This window comes from Amblyomma maculatum, chromosome 4 (genome assembly GCF_055883805.1).
Source record: "Amblyomma maculatum isolate TAMU_Amacu chromosome 4, ASM5588380v1, whole genome shotgun sequence".
Taxonomy (NCBI): domain Eukaryota; kingdom Metazoa; phylum Arthropoda; class Arachnida; order Ixodida; family Ixodidae; genus Amblyomma; species Amblyomma maculatum.
In genome coordinates, this window is record NC_139347.1 from 125,528,247 (window position 1) to 125,544,488 (window position 16,242).

General features: G+C 45.3%; 1 protein-coding gene across 1 annotated transcript; it reads left to right on the forward strand.

The window, feature by feature from the left end:
• The first annotated feature begins 390 nt into the window (after positions 1-390).
• LOC146192322 (uncharacterized) lies at positions 391-8,886 on the forward strand. The gene is made up of 2 exons (XM_084600037.1): positions 391-836; positions 8,451-8,886. The coding sequence occupies exons 1-2, from the start codon at positions 735-737 to the stop codon at positions 8,769-8,771; spliced, it is 423 nt and encodes a 140-aa protein (XP_084456163.1). The 5' UTR covers positions 391-734; the 3' UTR covers positions 8,772-8,886.
• Positions 8,887-16,242: the final 7,356 nt, after the last annotated feature.

A 16,242-nucleotide genomic window follows, 5' to 3' on the forward strand; every position in this document is an offset into this window, starting at 1 on the left:
ATCTCGAGCAATCACTTAATTGGTTGTGTATTGACGTCAAGGCTTTACCGCTATGAGGCTACTAATGCTGCCGCGGTAATAAATATGAGCCTTTTTTTCACTCGCCGAAAAAATTAAGTTGCTGGTGAGTCTGGCAGGCTGACAGCACTCAACGCAAACGTCGCACTGAACGTCGCTCAAAATGGCATTTGCTCAAGCTTGTTGCAAATATGCATTTAGTAGGACGTTGGGGTATGGCTCTTGGAACAAGCAACAGAAGCGTCTGCAGTTTTGTTAGATAGGAAGCTTGTGAATCACGCCTGAATGCAATACTGTCGGGGTGCGTACCTGCGCCCGTACTTTCCTTCCCTATCATGGTCGCTGCAGGAAGAACTTTTCGTGGTGGAAGGCGAAATCTTCTATGGTGAGAACTGCGACGCATCTACGTAACATCGGCGTATTGCGGAAAATGGGCCTAATAACGGTCCTTATTCGAACTAGAGAAGGCGGGCTGCAAGATGATGTGTTCCATGCTTACCATTGGTTATTTTCTGCGTACTTCTCAGCGGCGGACCGTAATTATTAGTCGGGTTCTTCGCGAAAACAACAAGCGCCGAACGAGAAGAGATACTTAGCTGCTCAGCTCGGAGAGACGGAATCGTGCATAGAGATCGCAATTGCTGTGCTATAGGGCATGGTTGCACACATCAGCGTGGTCTCCAGGAGACGCCCATGTCGAATCTTCCTGGCCTTGGATGTTGCAACTGTGGCACCGCTGTCATGTCGCATTCCTGCAATGGTATAAAACCATGCGCAGTTTCACTCATGGCGACTGTCGTGTGTTGCTTCGTCGAAAGGTGAGTACTTGAAGCGCCCGCAGATATACTTTCGCCTGGCTTCACCGAATGCACAAACTTCCGAACTTTGCGAACTTTGTACTAGTGCACATGGACGGTTTGCTGCTGCTGTCCTGACCTCGTCGCAGCTGCCTGTTCTGTATATGTACAGCTGCTACAGCCTAAAAGCAGAACCCACTCTACCACAAATGCAAATGTAAAGAAGTTAAAATTTCTATTTGGTGATTCCTGTAATAGCACATTTTTGTTTTTGCTTTCATCGGGTTAAAACTAATATTGCTGTCTAAGCTACATTATTGACAGCTACCAGGCTGCGAAAGCCAAAGCGTGCCTGCTTGGCTAACGTGGTCTTGATAGTTAAGAATTACATTAATGAGGAGGGCCATGCCATTTTATAATCCGCAAATAGATGAAGGTTACCCAAGCGTACATCTTGCACAGATTCTCGCGCACAGCGCCTTGAATGGAGGTTCTAAACCGACAGCGGTTTTACGAGAAAGATGCAATCTGTGCAAAACGGCTTCCTTAAAAAAGAAGCAGTTTTCAGTGACAGGGAGCTCTGAATTCAGGAGGTCGTTACAATTTATAGTCTTCACTGTCTTCCGCGATGACATAGAAGGGCTTATACAGCGCCTGACGGATGTGAATGAGGTGCATTTGGAAGCTCCTGGCATTCTCAACTTTGTGCAGGCAATAAACAGTCGACTGGTAAGTAGCCGATATATTTATTTATTAACGTTACTTAGAAATTATTACAAAAGTTCTCTGCAGATACTGAAATGCTATTAGATTATTTCTTTCTCTGATTCAGCCCATCCGTATATCCTTTAAATATTTTAGGAGGTTGGTAGTGTGGTCTAGCTGAGAAGTGCCAATCGAACATCTGTTTTAGACACAAAACTTAATGGTATCAAAATAATCACGCAAATTTGTAGAACAGGATGTGGCCTCCTTTTCAGCAGGAGGTCTTGGCGTGTTGACATAACAAGTAAGCCTTCCTCACTGTACCGACGAAATAACGCTAGAATAAAACTGTTAATATTACGACATAAAAGGGTCGCAATGCACAGCACTATATCTCGGCGCAAGATAGAACTAGGCCTGCCATATTGTTTCAGTGAAGAAAACGAAGCCCCAGCCTGAAAACGGGTGAATAAGGATGCGATTCATATGAACACTAAAACGATGAATCGCTTATGCCCAAATCTTTGCACATGGTGTGCATACTATGATGCGCTTGGGAGCAGTCGCGTTCAGAACACCCACTTGTTGCAGTGTTATTGGCGCAGAACGTTTTAAAGACCACGAAAGGAAAGAGAAGATGACCTAAACAAGAATTGCAGGGAATGAAGCTTTGGTTTTGACATTTTGTTCGCGAAAGGTATGACAGCTTAACCGGTATCAAGAAAGCGTACATAGCAGGCGAGATACGAGCTCGAACGAGCAATATCGCAACCGGAAGGTTAGGGCTGGGCTTTCAAATGCCTTCAGGCTGTTTTCGCTCAAACACCGGTATCGTCGTATGGAATTGGTAGAGTGCGATTGCATAATATCTGCCCAGTACAAATGTTCCATTTGCCAGAAAAACAGACATGAAGTTCAGGAATCCTGAACGTGCTGACAAACTGCTTGGAAGCAACTTCTGTTGGGGCAGCTTAGCATGCGCAAATTACGAGGTCGTTTGCCGTGTGCTCATAGATCTAATGTGTTCAAAGAAGACATTGCTGCGTAATCTGGTTAGTGTCTTGATACGGCAGAAAAAAGGACACGTCCAGAGAATAAATGGTGCCTAATGTTTTTTTAAACGCAATTACCTCGCTATACCTTCACTCTTCTTGCCCAGCCATTGAAGGTCCCAAGTTCACCAGCTAGTGAGCCAGCATAGATATCAATGTTTAGTGACCCGTTTTATTCATTCAGATTACATTAAAATCCATCAAATATTTAATGTAACTCCTGCCAAGAAACTCCGATCATTTGTATTATTCTTTTATCGCAACATTTGACCCGCCGACCTTGAGCGGCGAGGTCTGCTGTAGTATTGTGCTACTTACACAGCATTCAAGAGAGTACAGTAGCCCGAAGCTGCCACTCGAATTTGTGCAGGACAGTAAGGGCAATCAATGCTTTTGTGCAGAATGGGCAACAATCTAAACTGGGCGTTGAAAGGCAAAGAATATTGACTGTTTTAAGGCTGAGCATGGAAAATAGGCATTGTGAGAGGCGGCGAATTAGTCACAAATGCAGTTGACTAAAGAGAACGCACTGCTGTCGTTCTGGCGGATTTATGATCGATCTCTGAGCACGAGTTTTGATTGCGTCTAACCTGTACAAAAACAATTGCAGGGCTGAAACTTTAGGATTTCGCACCAAAGAGGATAATTCTTGCGGACAGAACATGCTGGCTAGGAACAAGTTGAAAATGTTGAGTAAGCTTCCTTTGTTGCACACCGCATACCCAGCAAGCTCTTTTTCACGTACACGTTAAATGGGACACGTCCTTATCAGCGAAGCTCCGACAGAACAACATGTGTGCTTGCCTAGTGCATTTTAACAGTACTGTGAGGTAGTTAGACTGCATTACCAGTAGGAGGGGTCTTATTCCCTCTGTTCAAGCCTGTATCCGTCATGTATGATTGCTGCTGCATAAACAATAATCCTTTCATCGACCCAATCATGAAAACAGAATAATGCAAACCATGAATAACTATCGCAGGCTTTTTATAGCCATTAACAAACTATGAAGTAATTCCTGCTTTTCTGTTGGATAAGCACAAACTCGTCCATGTATGCTACCCTATAATAGAGAGGTACGGGGTGCGAGAGATGCGCGAGGTACGGGGATCGATACCCCGCACCTCCACCAAGTGAAAGGGTTTTTTTACTGTGTTTTAACAGGGATAATAGCCCTCTCGAAGTTGCACGGCGAACCACACAAGAACACAGCCAGTTATAGGTCTCCACAAACGAGCTCGAGCAGCGCAGCGGCACTTCGTCGTCCTTATTCTCGTCTTCGTGATATTCTCGCCTACTTCATCCTCGTCTTCGTATATATTGACGGGAGGGGTTTTTTAAATGCTCGGAGCTGAACACAGGTCGTCTATATACACGTTGCATATGCGGCCACGTAACTAACTGATTCTTGTTTACTCGCTCTCCGATAGCAGTTCGTGCTTAAAAGCAGCTTACGTTGAGGAGATGGTGAATGTAATTTTTGGGGTAGAAGGGAGATGGAGGGGTGCATGCTATTTACAGCTCTTGGTATTGCTTAATCGTTCCAGCCGCGCAGTCTGTTATAAAATGTTTTCAGTCGAGGACAGCAACAGCGTTGCATTTTTTCTGATTATGCTCTCATGCATGGGGTTTATAACGGTGAGCTGAAACTAGAGACGCACATTAACCTAAAAGCCCGCAAAAATGTTCGGTGTTTTTATACTTTCTCCAGCATTCTTCTCCCGTGACGGGACACATAAAGCAGCGTATCTTTTGTTTTCGGCACCCTTGACATCGTACGCTGATCACCCAAAGAAAGTTGTCTTCATTCTTTCCAAAATAAGTGAAGTATTATTTGAATTACGTCTATTTATTTATTTATATTTTAATACATACTGCGAACCATAAATTTCGCCCAAGTAGTAGGGACACACTGCTTAAATATAAGAGCCATAAAACCACCTTCCGCAATAGCCGGAAGCATATTTACAGGACATAAAAACTGGCCAAAACACCAACACTGATATGAAAACATAAATATGCAGTATTTGGCTGCAGTTTGCCAGTACACAATTCCATACCAGCAAAGTAAATAAAAGGCGCTGATCGAGAACAGACTATATTCTGCGAAGGACCTGAATACACAGTTTTGGTCACATACTGTGGTGTACTGAAGGACATCCTTTAGGTCCCTTTCTGTTGAGTGCACGCATCAACGACCTTGTATATTCTGTCGCGGTATACGCAGCAGATGATTTAATAAATAGCTCAATTCAGGTTTTATTGCATTGCGCCCGCCATGGTGAATAGGGCGCTGTACAGTTGAGCCAGAGGATACGGGTGATATCCCTGCCGCAGCGGCCGCGTTTCGGTGGAAACTAAACACAAAGCGCCTGTGCAATGTGCGGTGTAAAAGCATGTTATTGAACGCGTGGTAGTCTAAATTAACCCTGAGTCCTCCAGCAGTGCCTCCCACGTAACCCATGCCACTCTGGAAAGCTAAAGCTTATATACCCTTACACTATATAAATGTTCTCAGTGCACTGCAGATGTGCAGATGGGCTGAATCCCTGATACGACTGACATATATACCGACGCTGCTGTTACTAGCGAATTGGCATCTATGGGCAGGGTGTGCGATGAACACCCTTCCCTTTCAGGCGCTTATACCTGCCACCTATCCCAAGGTACCCCTCTTCATGCTGAACTTCTCGCGAATCAGGAGTGCCTTGCACTAGAACTTATTCAATATGTATTCCTACTGATTCCTATGAAGCCTGCAAGGAAATCGCTACTCCAGGTTTGCAAGACGCAACTGCTACGGCCATACAACGCCTCCTTAAACGCCACCAACTCGGGACCAGAACTCTCGTTATTCAGTGGACCCCAGGTCACTCTGACGAATCGAGTTGCAATATGGCGGCACACGCCGCGGCTGCCTTGGCAAGAGGGAGGTCCACATTTGCTTCCCCACCCCCCTTGCTTCATCCTTACTCGACCTTGGGAGGCCAACCCAGCCCTTCTCTTGCCCTCATGCACTATACACGGGTCAGTCTCCGTAGCCTCAGTCAGCATCGCATGCAGGTGTCCACACCAGACCCACCTTTTACGGAAAAAACCCACCTCACCCGAAGTCAAGGGGTCTTCTTGTATAAGCTCATCGACCATGCGGCTTACACGCCACGTATTATGGCCCGCTGGTGTCAGTATACAGAGGAAATAATTACATGCCCCTACTGTTCGACTGTAATGCGCAGCGGCATATCTCATCTACTTTGGGATTGTCTTGCTTTTCCTACTAGACACTCCGAGATTGAACCCTACCGCCTGAACTACCGTTCCCTTCTAGAAACGAATGCTAATACACATATGATATTTTCCAGGTATGGCTTCCTTACTGGCCTGGTCAGAGAAATATGATTTGAGTGACGACCTGTGTAAACAATGAAGATTCTGCCTACTCCTCTTTACCCCCATCCATGGCCGTGAGCCTTCCTATTCAATAAAGAACGTTCAATCAAGCAATCCTTCAGTCACAACAACACATGCATAGCATACGGGTGGCTCTCCGTTTCGCCTCCATAAAAACGTTGGTTGGTTGGTTGGTTTATAGGGTTGAACATCTCGAAGCGACTCAGGCTATGAGAGACGCCGTAGTAGAGGACTCCGGAAATTTCGACCACCTGGGGTTCTTTAACGTGCGCTGACATAGCACAGCACACAGGCGCGCTTCTTTTCGCCTCCATCGAAAAGCTGCCGCCGAAGCCAAGATTCGATCCCGCATCTTTGGGAACAGCCGTCGAGCGCCGTAACCACTGCGCCATCCCGACGGTCCATAAAAACGTAGGCGCCAATCGCTTGAATGCCCCGCCGGGGTGGTGCAGTGGTAAGACGCCCGACTACTGTGCCGGAGTTCCCGGGATCGAATCCCGGCCTCGGCGGCTGCGTTTCGATGGAGGCGAAACGAAGTGGCGTCCGTGTGCTGTGCGATGTCAGCGCACGTTAAAGATCCCCAGGTGGTCGAAATTACTCCGTAGCCCTCCACTACGGCTCCTCTTTCTCTCTTTCCACTTTCATTCCCACCTTCCTCCCTTCCCTTACGGCGCGGTTCGGGTGTCCACAGAGCAAGTGTGACAGTTACTGCGCCTTTCTCTTCCTGTGAACCAATTTAATTTAATTTAATTTAATCGCTTGAATCCATTGCGCCACGCCCGGGACGGTTAAATGCACCTCATATTCCTCCTTCTCTACCGGGTGTATAGTAGCGGGATTTCACGAGTACAGATACTGCGCCTTTCCTATCCTGTAAACCAATTATAGAACACCGGTGATTTGTGATGCGTTGAACAAAATGCTGGTGGTTGTTGCTATTGTTGTGGCTGTAGGAAGAAGGAAAAGAAAATGCACGGGCATGCTACTGGCTCTGTAGCTGAGCAACCTCCGCTGCCTCGTGCGGACAGAAGAGAGAAAGTAGCAAAGAAAGAAAATAAAGAGAGAGAGAAAGACGCACACCGCACCAGCCGTCGTCCACCACCTAAGCGGTGGTGGACGCAATGACGGCCTACAACAGATAAAAATTCAGAGGCTGGCTAGCCCCCGCCACAAGCGGCGTTGACCTACCGTCCCAGCCCTGTAGGGTTAGGATCAGCCACCCTTTCGCTGGTGATTGTGTACGACAAGGGACGCGCGATGTAGTACCGTGTGCAGCTGCAATTCTGCAGCAATTCTGTACCAGCAGTAGCAGATTCTGCCGTACTCTCAGAATTTTTTTTTTTTTTGTATCTGCGATATGGTTTCGCGAAACCAAATACATTCTTAAGCGGTTGTACTTATGTTTTAGTCTCTGGTATTTTCTTGTGATGTACGCATGGATAAGAATAAAGGTTTACATTTTTTTGAGCTCAACACACTAAGCTGCGGAATGTTTATCAGCAGAAATTTTGCTCGGAAAATGAATATATTGGAAACTTGTAGGGAACGAAGGGGAGTTAACATATTCTAGCTACAGTGTAATTATAGCCGCTCAGGTAGGCAGGGCATGTAACGTTGATCGCAAATGTGAGGAGTTCACCAGGACAAAGTAGAGAAGTTCATGAGAAGGCAAACGTAGCAGCGGGCGGCAAAAAAAGGCAGGTGGGCAGTTGACCGAGTTATGGAATGGGGGTGAATATGGCCACCTTTGCTTGTGCAGGACTGGGGCTGAGACGAGTGGGAAAGGTTTGTCCCGCATCTGACGTAACTAGGCTAATAATGATGCGATTAGTTTAATTTTATTATTGTGTTACACCATTATCATACCGTATTCGAAGGTATAGCGCTCAAAATGCATGCACTATTTAATATTCTAAACTTTACAAACCCGATCTGTTAGTAAGGGTTTATGCAAATGTTTAAAATAGGAACAATTTGCATAGAACACCAGCCGCAATGGTTATGCGGATTTGCCATTCGTCTACTGATGCTCGGGTCACTGCGGATGCATTTTCATGTGGCAGAAATTTGAAAATGCCCGTGTTGTGCTCTTTCAACGCATGTTGAAAGATTTCAAATAGTCTAAGGTACTGTGGATTCTACTATATTTGGCCTTCCTCATAGGGCATGTGTCACTGGAAACGGTAAACTTTCCTCGACACTAGGTTAATTGAGGCCTGCACTGTAATGTCCATAGACGCTTCAAGTCCGAAGTTGATGTATTAAGGTCTAGGTGATTATTACGACGCTATACAATAGGACGGTTTGCACGGAACCAGCAGGAAGGCATTTTGAAAAGTCGCCCTTTAGTTACATGGCGTAGTCAAACACACCTTAATATCCTCTTGTCCCACAAATAAGCAATTGTATCTGAAAATGACATTCAGCAGTTGATAGAAAACTCATGGCGCCGTCGTATTCACCTCGCAGGAAAACATGGAAAAACTGTCCGTGGCCTTGGTGCTGTTGGTGATGGGGATGCTGTGCAGCCCATCCCTGGCTCAATACGGAGGCGGTGGCGGTGGACAGGGAGGCTACGGAGGGGGTGGTGGCTACGGACAAGGAGGTCTCGGAGGGGGTGGTGGCTACGGACAAGGAGGTCTCGGAGGGGGTGGTGGCTACCAGCAGGATGAATACGGTGGCGGGCCTATGGAAAACTATGGCGGTTACGGCGTCAACGTGCGGCCAATGGGACCCTACGGAGGCGGTGGCATGGGTGGCTATAAGCCCGTGCCGAATCTCTATGGATAGCACTGACCATCAAGCCGAAGTTTTCTTCTTAATGTGACCCTACGAATAAGCTAACGATGCTCTGAAAAGGTTGTTTTTTATGAAGCTGAGAATAAAATGATACGGGGACGTGTGTCAAATGGAATACAGAATGTGGAAAGTGCGGGCATATTTGTACACCGCTAGCGAGCGTGGACACTTGACGTTTCGCCCGCACATTGTTGCACAAACTAAACTGTTGTTGATTATTGGTGCCCGACCGCAGTACGGTTAGCACTGGCAACCTGTACTGGCAATTTCCTTCGACTGTAGAGGTATAGAGCCCAAATTATATCTTTTTCGATGATGTTAAGCATTAATGAGTCTTAATTACACGTTTGTAACCTAGATCGACACAAACCTTGTGGTTCTAACGCCATATTGACTTATTTTTTTGCTATTCTGACGCCGAAGCTTTTCCACGTCCCATTGTCTATATCAACGTCCGCGCTATTTTAACAGATACATGCACTTTTTCTTCTCTCAAACCAATTTAACAATTTATTGCCATCGCCCCCGGAATTTGCATCCCCGTTATAGTTTCAATGACCAGACGGCGGAACGACTCCCTCACTTATGATAAAGTTCGAGTCGACATGAAGTTTTGTGAGTATTAACCCAACGAGCCGTTTAACACCGGTCCGAACACTGGGTGAAAAGCAATTAGACTACAATTTGAAAAAGATCGTCCCGCCCCCCCCAACCCCTCTCCCCTTCCCCACCTCTCTAGGCCTGGCGTTTTGCTTACGACCACGACAAGAAAATTTCCTTGGATGGTAGCGGTATTCAGCTTCGCTGTAAGACAAGCAAACATTCAGAAATATGGGAGAAATTACGAGGACACTTAAGCTTCGCCTTCAAAGTACACGCGACAGCGTGAGCCTTATTGCCTGGCCTATATGGTACTCTTATGTTATTTGATCTCACCAGCTTCTTCGCCTATTAGGCGTACCTCTTATGCTCCCGTTCAGTGGTCGCGCCGCGTCGCCGTCGTCGCTGGTATAACCCAGCGTAAGAGAGTGACTGGCCACGAGACAGTCACGATCCAAAAAGAATTGCCCATAAGAGAAAAAAATACCCAAGAGCTCCGCTCCGCTCGCTCATCAGCAGCATGCGATACTCTGCACAATAGATTGTCCCCAACGGTCACGAGAAGAAGAGAACAAGAATGAGCGACGCAAGAGATGCAAATGCTACTCTCCCGCCGTGGGTATGCGCCATTACAGCAGAGGACCGCATCATCATCATCATAAAAATATTTCTTCTGTGGCAGCTAAACAAACTGCCAGAACGGAGACAGTTCAAATGTGTGCGCCACCGCGAAAAGGACTTGCCGTTCGCGCCGCCGATGCACATGCTATAAGCGATTCCTGCGAAAGAACCCTGCAGTTCCCTCTGCCGATAGCCTGCTTCATACAATTGCTTTTATGAACCAATTGCTTAACCATTAGGTAGCGAAGTAGTGGAAGTAGTAGACGAATATGTCTACTTAAGACAGGTAGTAACCGCAGATCCGGACCATGAAAAGCAAATAACAAGAACAAGATTGGGATAGAGCGCACTTGGCAAGCACTCGCAGATTATGAATAGCAGCTTACCGGTATCGCTCAAGAGGAAAGTATGCCACAGTTGCATCTTGCCTGAATTAAGCTATGGGTCTTGAACGTGGAGGCCAACCAAGACAGTTCTACTTAAGTTGAGGACAACCCAGAGGGCTATGGAACGAAAAATGGTAGGGGTAACATTAAGAGATAGGAAGCGTGCACAGTGGGTTAGAGAAATAACTCAAGTTACCGGCATTCTAGTGGAAATTAAGAATAAGAAATGGACATGGGCAGGACATGTAGTGCGAAGGGAGGATAACCGATGGTCGCTTAGGGTAACAAACTGGATTCCAAGTTAAGGAAAGCGTAGCAGGGGGCGGCAGAAAGTTAGTTGGGCGGATGAGATTAAGAAGTTCGCAGGGGTCAAGTGGATGCAACTGGCACAGAACCGGGTTAAGTGGAGAAATATGGGAGAGGCCTTCACCCTGCAGTGAGTATAGTCAGGCTGATGATGACGATGATGCTTAACCAAGCATAGTAACCAAAGGCTGTTCGTGCCGCCATGAGGGCCCTGCTGTTCGTGCCACAGAAGCGGAACTCCCTTCCAATTTTGCATTAAGGTTTATCGCAATCGCTCTCAGATTATTGTATTAAACAACGCTTTGGCGTTTCGGTTCGGCTCATTTGACTTTCCAAATTAGCTTCAGCCCGGCTTTTACGATCGTCGGCAGCTTCTTGGCGACGCAGACGTGTCAGCTCAGCCTTTCTCGCTTTGCGAACCAATTAGACTACTGTTTGCAACCTTCGATTGTTTCCTGACGTGCTAACTAGACTTCCTTTCCCGCACACACGTCCAGCGCTTCGCTTCCGTTTCTAATGGTCGTACCTCGTAATCCCGCCTTAGCTTCGACCTTAGCTGCCTCCAAGAATTCTTCTCCGCCTTCTAGCATCCACCTAAGAAGTCTACCTGCATGGTCGTCGAGCAGGACCATCAACAAAAGACAGCTTAAAACGAAGCCATTACACTCTTGCGCGCATTTCATACAATGTATGGTGAGGTTTCTACACTAGTAGCAGCTATATGCTCCGTCACACGCGTTAAGACACTGAAGAGTCTGCCATTTTGATCAGATGAGAATAGGCGTTTGTAAACCCTACTCCTAGCCACACGCGACACACCATTGTAGTATCCCAGCGGGGGAGGCCGAATGGCACCTGCGGTTGAAGTAACTGGTCAAAGTGGTGCAAGCGGGAAGTCCAGCCTCCAGGCGTAGACCATGGTTGTCTAGTCATGTTTCGGGCGATCACTCGAAGGTGCCTTGCTGCGTCGGCTCTAGTCAATGGTATCTCGACAATATCGGTGGTATCGCGAGCCGATCGAGCAGCATCGTCAGCTAAGTTGTTGCCAACAATTCCACTATGGCCTGGCATCCACTGGTAGATTATATCGTGACCCTCCTGTAATACCTGATAGCGTTGATGTCGAACCTCCACTACAAGTTGCTCATGGTCGCCATGGCTCAAGACTGATAGAAGACATTTTAGGGCAGGTTTGGAATCACACAACACTGCCTGTTTCTTATGAACTTGTGCTGAAATATACTTAACAGCAGCTCGAATAGCGGCCAGTTTTGCTCCTGTAGAGGTAGTCTTATGCGAAATTAGATTGTAAATTAATATTTGCTTCTCTCGCAGGAACGATGACGGCGCATGCAGAACTAGTAGATGTTAATGAGTCATCTGCAACGGTATCAACAGTCGTTGTGTAGCATGAAGTGTGAACGGCTGAAGGACTGGCGTTGATAAGTCTGATTTCTTCGATATCCCCGGAATAGCAAGGCGTGCACACATGGGAGCTGTAGACACCACAGTGGCGACGGAGGTCGTGCTGCCGGAGTAAACTGTTTTAGGATTGAAGACATGGTGCATTACTATGATTTTTGCAAATGCAGAATGTGGTCTCTGCAGAGGCACCTGCGCAAGGTGATGTTGTGGAACCCTTGAAATATGTCGAACGTGCATTCGCGGAGTCTAGAGCAATATACGTTGAAAGTGGGTGGTCTTTCACAAGTGCTATACTTAGCAGTGTTGATGCGCTCCGAGGAAGGTCCAGGCATGTGCGAAGGGCTTGACCCTGTACTGCCTGGAGGGCACGCAAATTAATCTTGTACGTGTTTGAAAGTACGGGCGTACTATACCACAGGAATCCTAAAAATATTGCTCTATACAACTGCAGCATTGACTGTACCGACGAGTCCCTTGATTTTCCGTCAAGACAGCGGAGTAAGTGAGTGATCTAGGTTAGCTTTTCTTTTTTTTTTTCAATATTGTGCAATGCGGGTTCTATGATAGACTGCAGTCTATCAGAACCCCTTAGAAACGATGAGTTTTGCAGTAAGGAATGTTATGACTGTCGATGCATAGCGGATATTAATTCATTGATGTGTAAAGGCCACTAGCACGCACGTTCTTTGTGAAACGCTGAGACGTTGTTTCTGATATTAAGGCAAAGTTAGTGCTGCTCGTTAGTCTTGCACTCAGTGACGCATACACCCCCCCCCCCCCCAACATACAAAAACGCGCACACGTGCGCGCGAGATTATTAATCTACACCATTGTTAGTAGGCTCACTCGCCAATCACTCTTCACTAATCAAGCAGTCGCCTAATCACACTGTCAGCAAAGGCCAATTAGTCAACCAAACGTACACATACCATGCTACACAAGGCGCCCATAACTTTTCCAGTATCGTCTTCTAGTCATCCTTGAACTAGACGCGATTTGCACTAGAACTTGTTGGCGCCATCTATGTTAGCAAAGGCGTACCAGGCCAGGAGTTCCTATGGCCACCGCCTCAAGTCATCCTTATGAATGAAGATTAATGAGTGAATGAATGAATGAGTGAATGAATAAATGACCACCGAAGGGTTGTATTACCCATTACTTAAAAAGACTAGCTCATGTAACAAGGACACATAGAAAAAAACAGGACGAGCGCTAAACATCAACTTGTTTTTAGTATGACAGAAAGGCGCATAAATGCACTTCAGTGGCGCATGTGCACACTGGGTTATAAGAATAGCAAAGGAAAAAAACTTATCCAAATGTGGAAAACTGTTCTTGAGGTACATCTCTTCTTGCTAGATGTCCTAGTCTTTTTAATTAAGGATGGCACACAAACGTAAACCAGCTTTCTGCCTTGTTGGTGTCACCCAAACGTTTTCGCCGGCACACTTTTGTCGTCCTTGAAAGGTACCTTTCAAACTAGAGTACGGCAACAGCTACTCGGCCTAGCGAGCCCTATACGCTAGCGTGTTAAACATCGGTCAACATTGACTTAATTTTATTGAACTTCATTCTTTTTTCTGCCTTGTTGGCCGAAGGAAAGCCAAATGGAGTATCATAAATCCCTTTAATGCCAACCAGAATGAAAGAAAAAGCTCAGCTTTCAATCCAAATTTACACCACTACTGCAGAACACCGAGCCTCCTCATCAGTTGACTTCTGAGACGATTCTGCCTCTGATGCTTAACCTTTAGCATGAATATTACATGAGTAAAGGAGTGATTCATGCTCCTCAACTATCTACAAAACATTTAGCAAAATGTACCTAAAACGAATCAACAGCAGAGTAGGCAGGGATGAGCACGTCCCGTAGCTAGAGTGTCGCTCTGGCACAGTTTGTTCATAGAGATCTTTGAGATGAGCAATCCTTTGTCTTAAATAATTTTTTGTAGAAAGAAAATATTTACATCGCCGGTCCATCGGTCAGTTAGCTCACAGATTAATAATGGCAGCGTTTGGGCAAGTTGGTTAGACATGTTAAACCTGCAAAGCGCATAAAAAACACACGGACAACAGCAAGAGACAGACACACAAGCGCTCGTGTGTCTGTCTCTTGGTGTTGTCTGTGTTTTTTATGCGCTTTGCAGGTTTAACATCATAGATTAAGCCCCATCACCGTTGCATCATCGCGGGCTGCGTGCAGGTGAAGGCAATGCTTTTGAAACCCGAGCCCTACTAGTTATCAGGTGCACTGCAGTATATAGTCTATACGACTAATAACTCGAGGTTCCTTTTGCCGACGAAGCCACGAGATGGGTATACTACACAGGCTGGATTTCGGCAGGTGCCGCAATATTATTGATGCTTCAAAAGAAAGCAAATGTGGCGTTTTTCGAGGAGAAGTGTAGAGTTTATATATGAGGAAATGTAGGTGAATACAATGCTTTTAAACCGTAGTCACCCGTACGGATGTGTGGATCATGGACAATGAGTATGCTCCAAATATTTGTTCCATTATATAAAGGCTGTCGAATCATTTTCTTTTCATGCTTTATGTCACCTGCTGCTGTCTGATGCCGATACGAATTGGCTCAAGACACCATTCGACATTGGCCTTCGCGAGCCGTATCAACTGTCCCATCTCAATAGAACTTTAAACCAAAATCTAAAAGTCTTTGTTGTAACCTCGGTGCTGTCTTGTTATTGTTAAACACCGACAGACTGAATCGTGTTCTCTAACAGATAGACGTTAGGGTAAAAACAATCTTCCTGAATGTATCCTTTATTTAGATTTGACATTGAAATAGGGAAGTTATCATTGTCAAAGACTAAAACTTCTAATTCATGACATAGTGAGTCTCCGGTGTGTATGTGACCTGGTTGTCGTGATACCAGCGATGAAATAAAAAGCAAATTTCATTCGGCGCATCACCATTAGAAACGTCGAGACAAGTTACTTTTATTTCCTGCACTTTTTCAAGATTCCTTTTTTTTTCTTTGTAAATGGGCAAAATATTTCCAAACTCTGTCCATCGCCGCCAGCGTTTTTACAGGAGTAGCAAATGAAACTGTTTTGCCTTTGCAGCCGCTGCAGCCTTAAGAAATACATAAGTCCCACATATACAAAAGTAGCAGTCAAGTAATAAATAAGTCCCACATATACAAAAGTAGCAGTCAAGTAATAAATTTAACGCGACAGGTTGTTCATTCGTTTTCCTATACAAATACGATTCCTCGATGGTGAACGTAATAATCAGCTACAGTTTCATTCTGCTTCAAAACGCATGCGCTTCACCAAACCACTCGAATATAGAGCAAAACACGTTCACCAATTCGTTTCTAGCATAGCGGCGGAAATCCTGAAATGGTAGCAATAAATACGTGGAACTAAGACTCTGTCTCTACTGGCGTCGTTTTCCGTTTCAAGAAGAATGCGAAAATGCATGAGCTACTACTATGCGAAAGGCCCGTGATATATTGAGCCACGCAATAGTGATACAGCTGCACTTGAGTATGGAAAGTGGCTCCAAATTCCCTTCCTCTCACCTTGCAAGGACGGGAAGTCAAAGTATGGACAGGTAAGGACCTCTCGAGGTATTGAGAGCTGAGTAATAATAATAATAATAATAATAATAATAATAATAATAATAATAATAATAATAATAATAATAATAATAATAATAATAATAATAATAATAATAATAATAACAATAATAATAATAATAATAATTTATTTTTCCTTTACTACAAGGAAAGAAAAGGAGCAGCCGTTAAAAAGCTGCTTCGAAGAGCAGCTTGACGGGGCGGCTGCCCCTGTATATGACGGCATTTCACAGCGGAGAAGTCACGCCCAAACAATGAATAAACAATGAATGGAGAAATAATAAGGCTACAAAAAATCACTAGGTAAATCAGGAAAAATACATGAAAATAACACAGACACGCCGCAAGAGAGAACACCTAATTTAAAAATATGTATTTATTAAAACATTTCGCGGATTGATTTAATGGGAGGAAGAGAGAAATCTTGATCACTATTAGGAAAGTATTGATTTAATATGGTAGGAAGCCTGAAGAGAAGCATCTGCCTGCCATAGCGTGCCGGACGAATTTGTGATTGTATC

What these genes read in the sequence shown, in the direction of transcription:
- LOC146192322 (XM_084600037.1), top strand. Translation starts at nt 735, where the DNA reads ATGTTGCAACTGTGGCACCGCTGTCATGTCGCATTCCTGCAATGGTAT. An exon ending in GTGTGTTGCTTCGTCGAAAG is followed by an intron (nt 837 to 8,450) that starts GTGAGTACTTGA and finishes TTCACCTCGCAG; the next exon opens with GAAAACATGGAAAAACTGTC.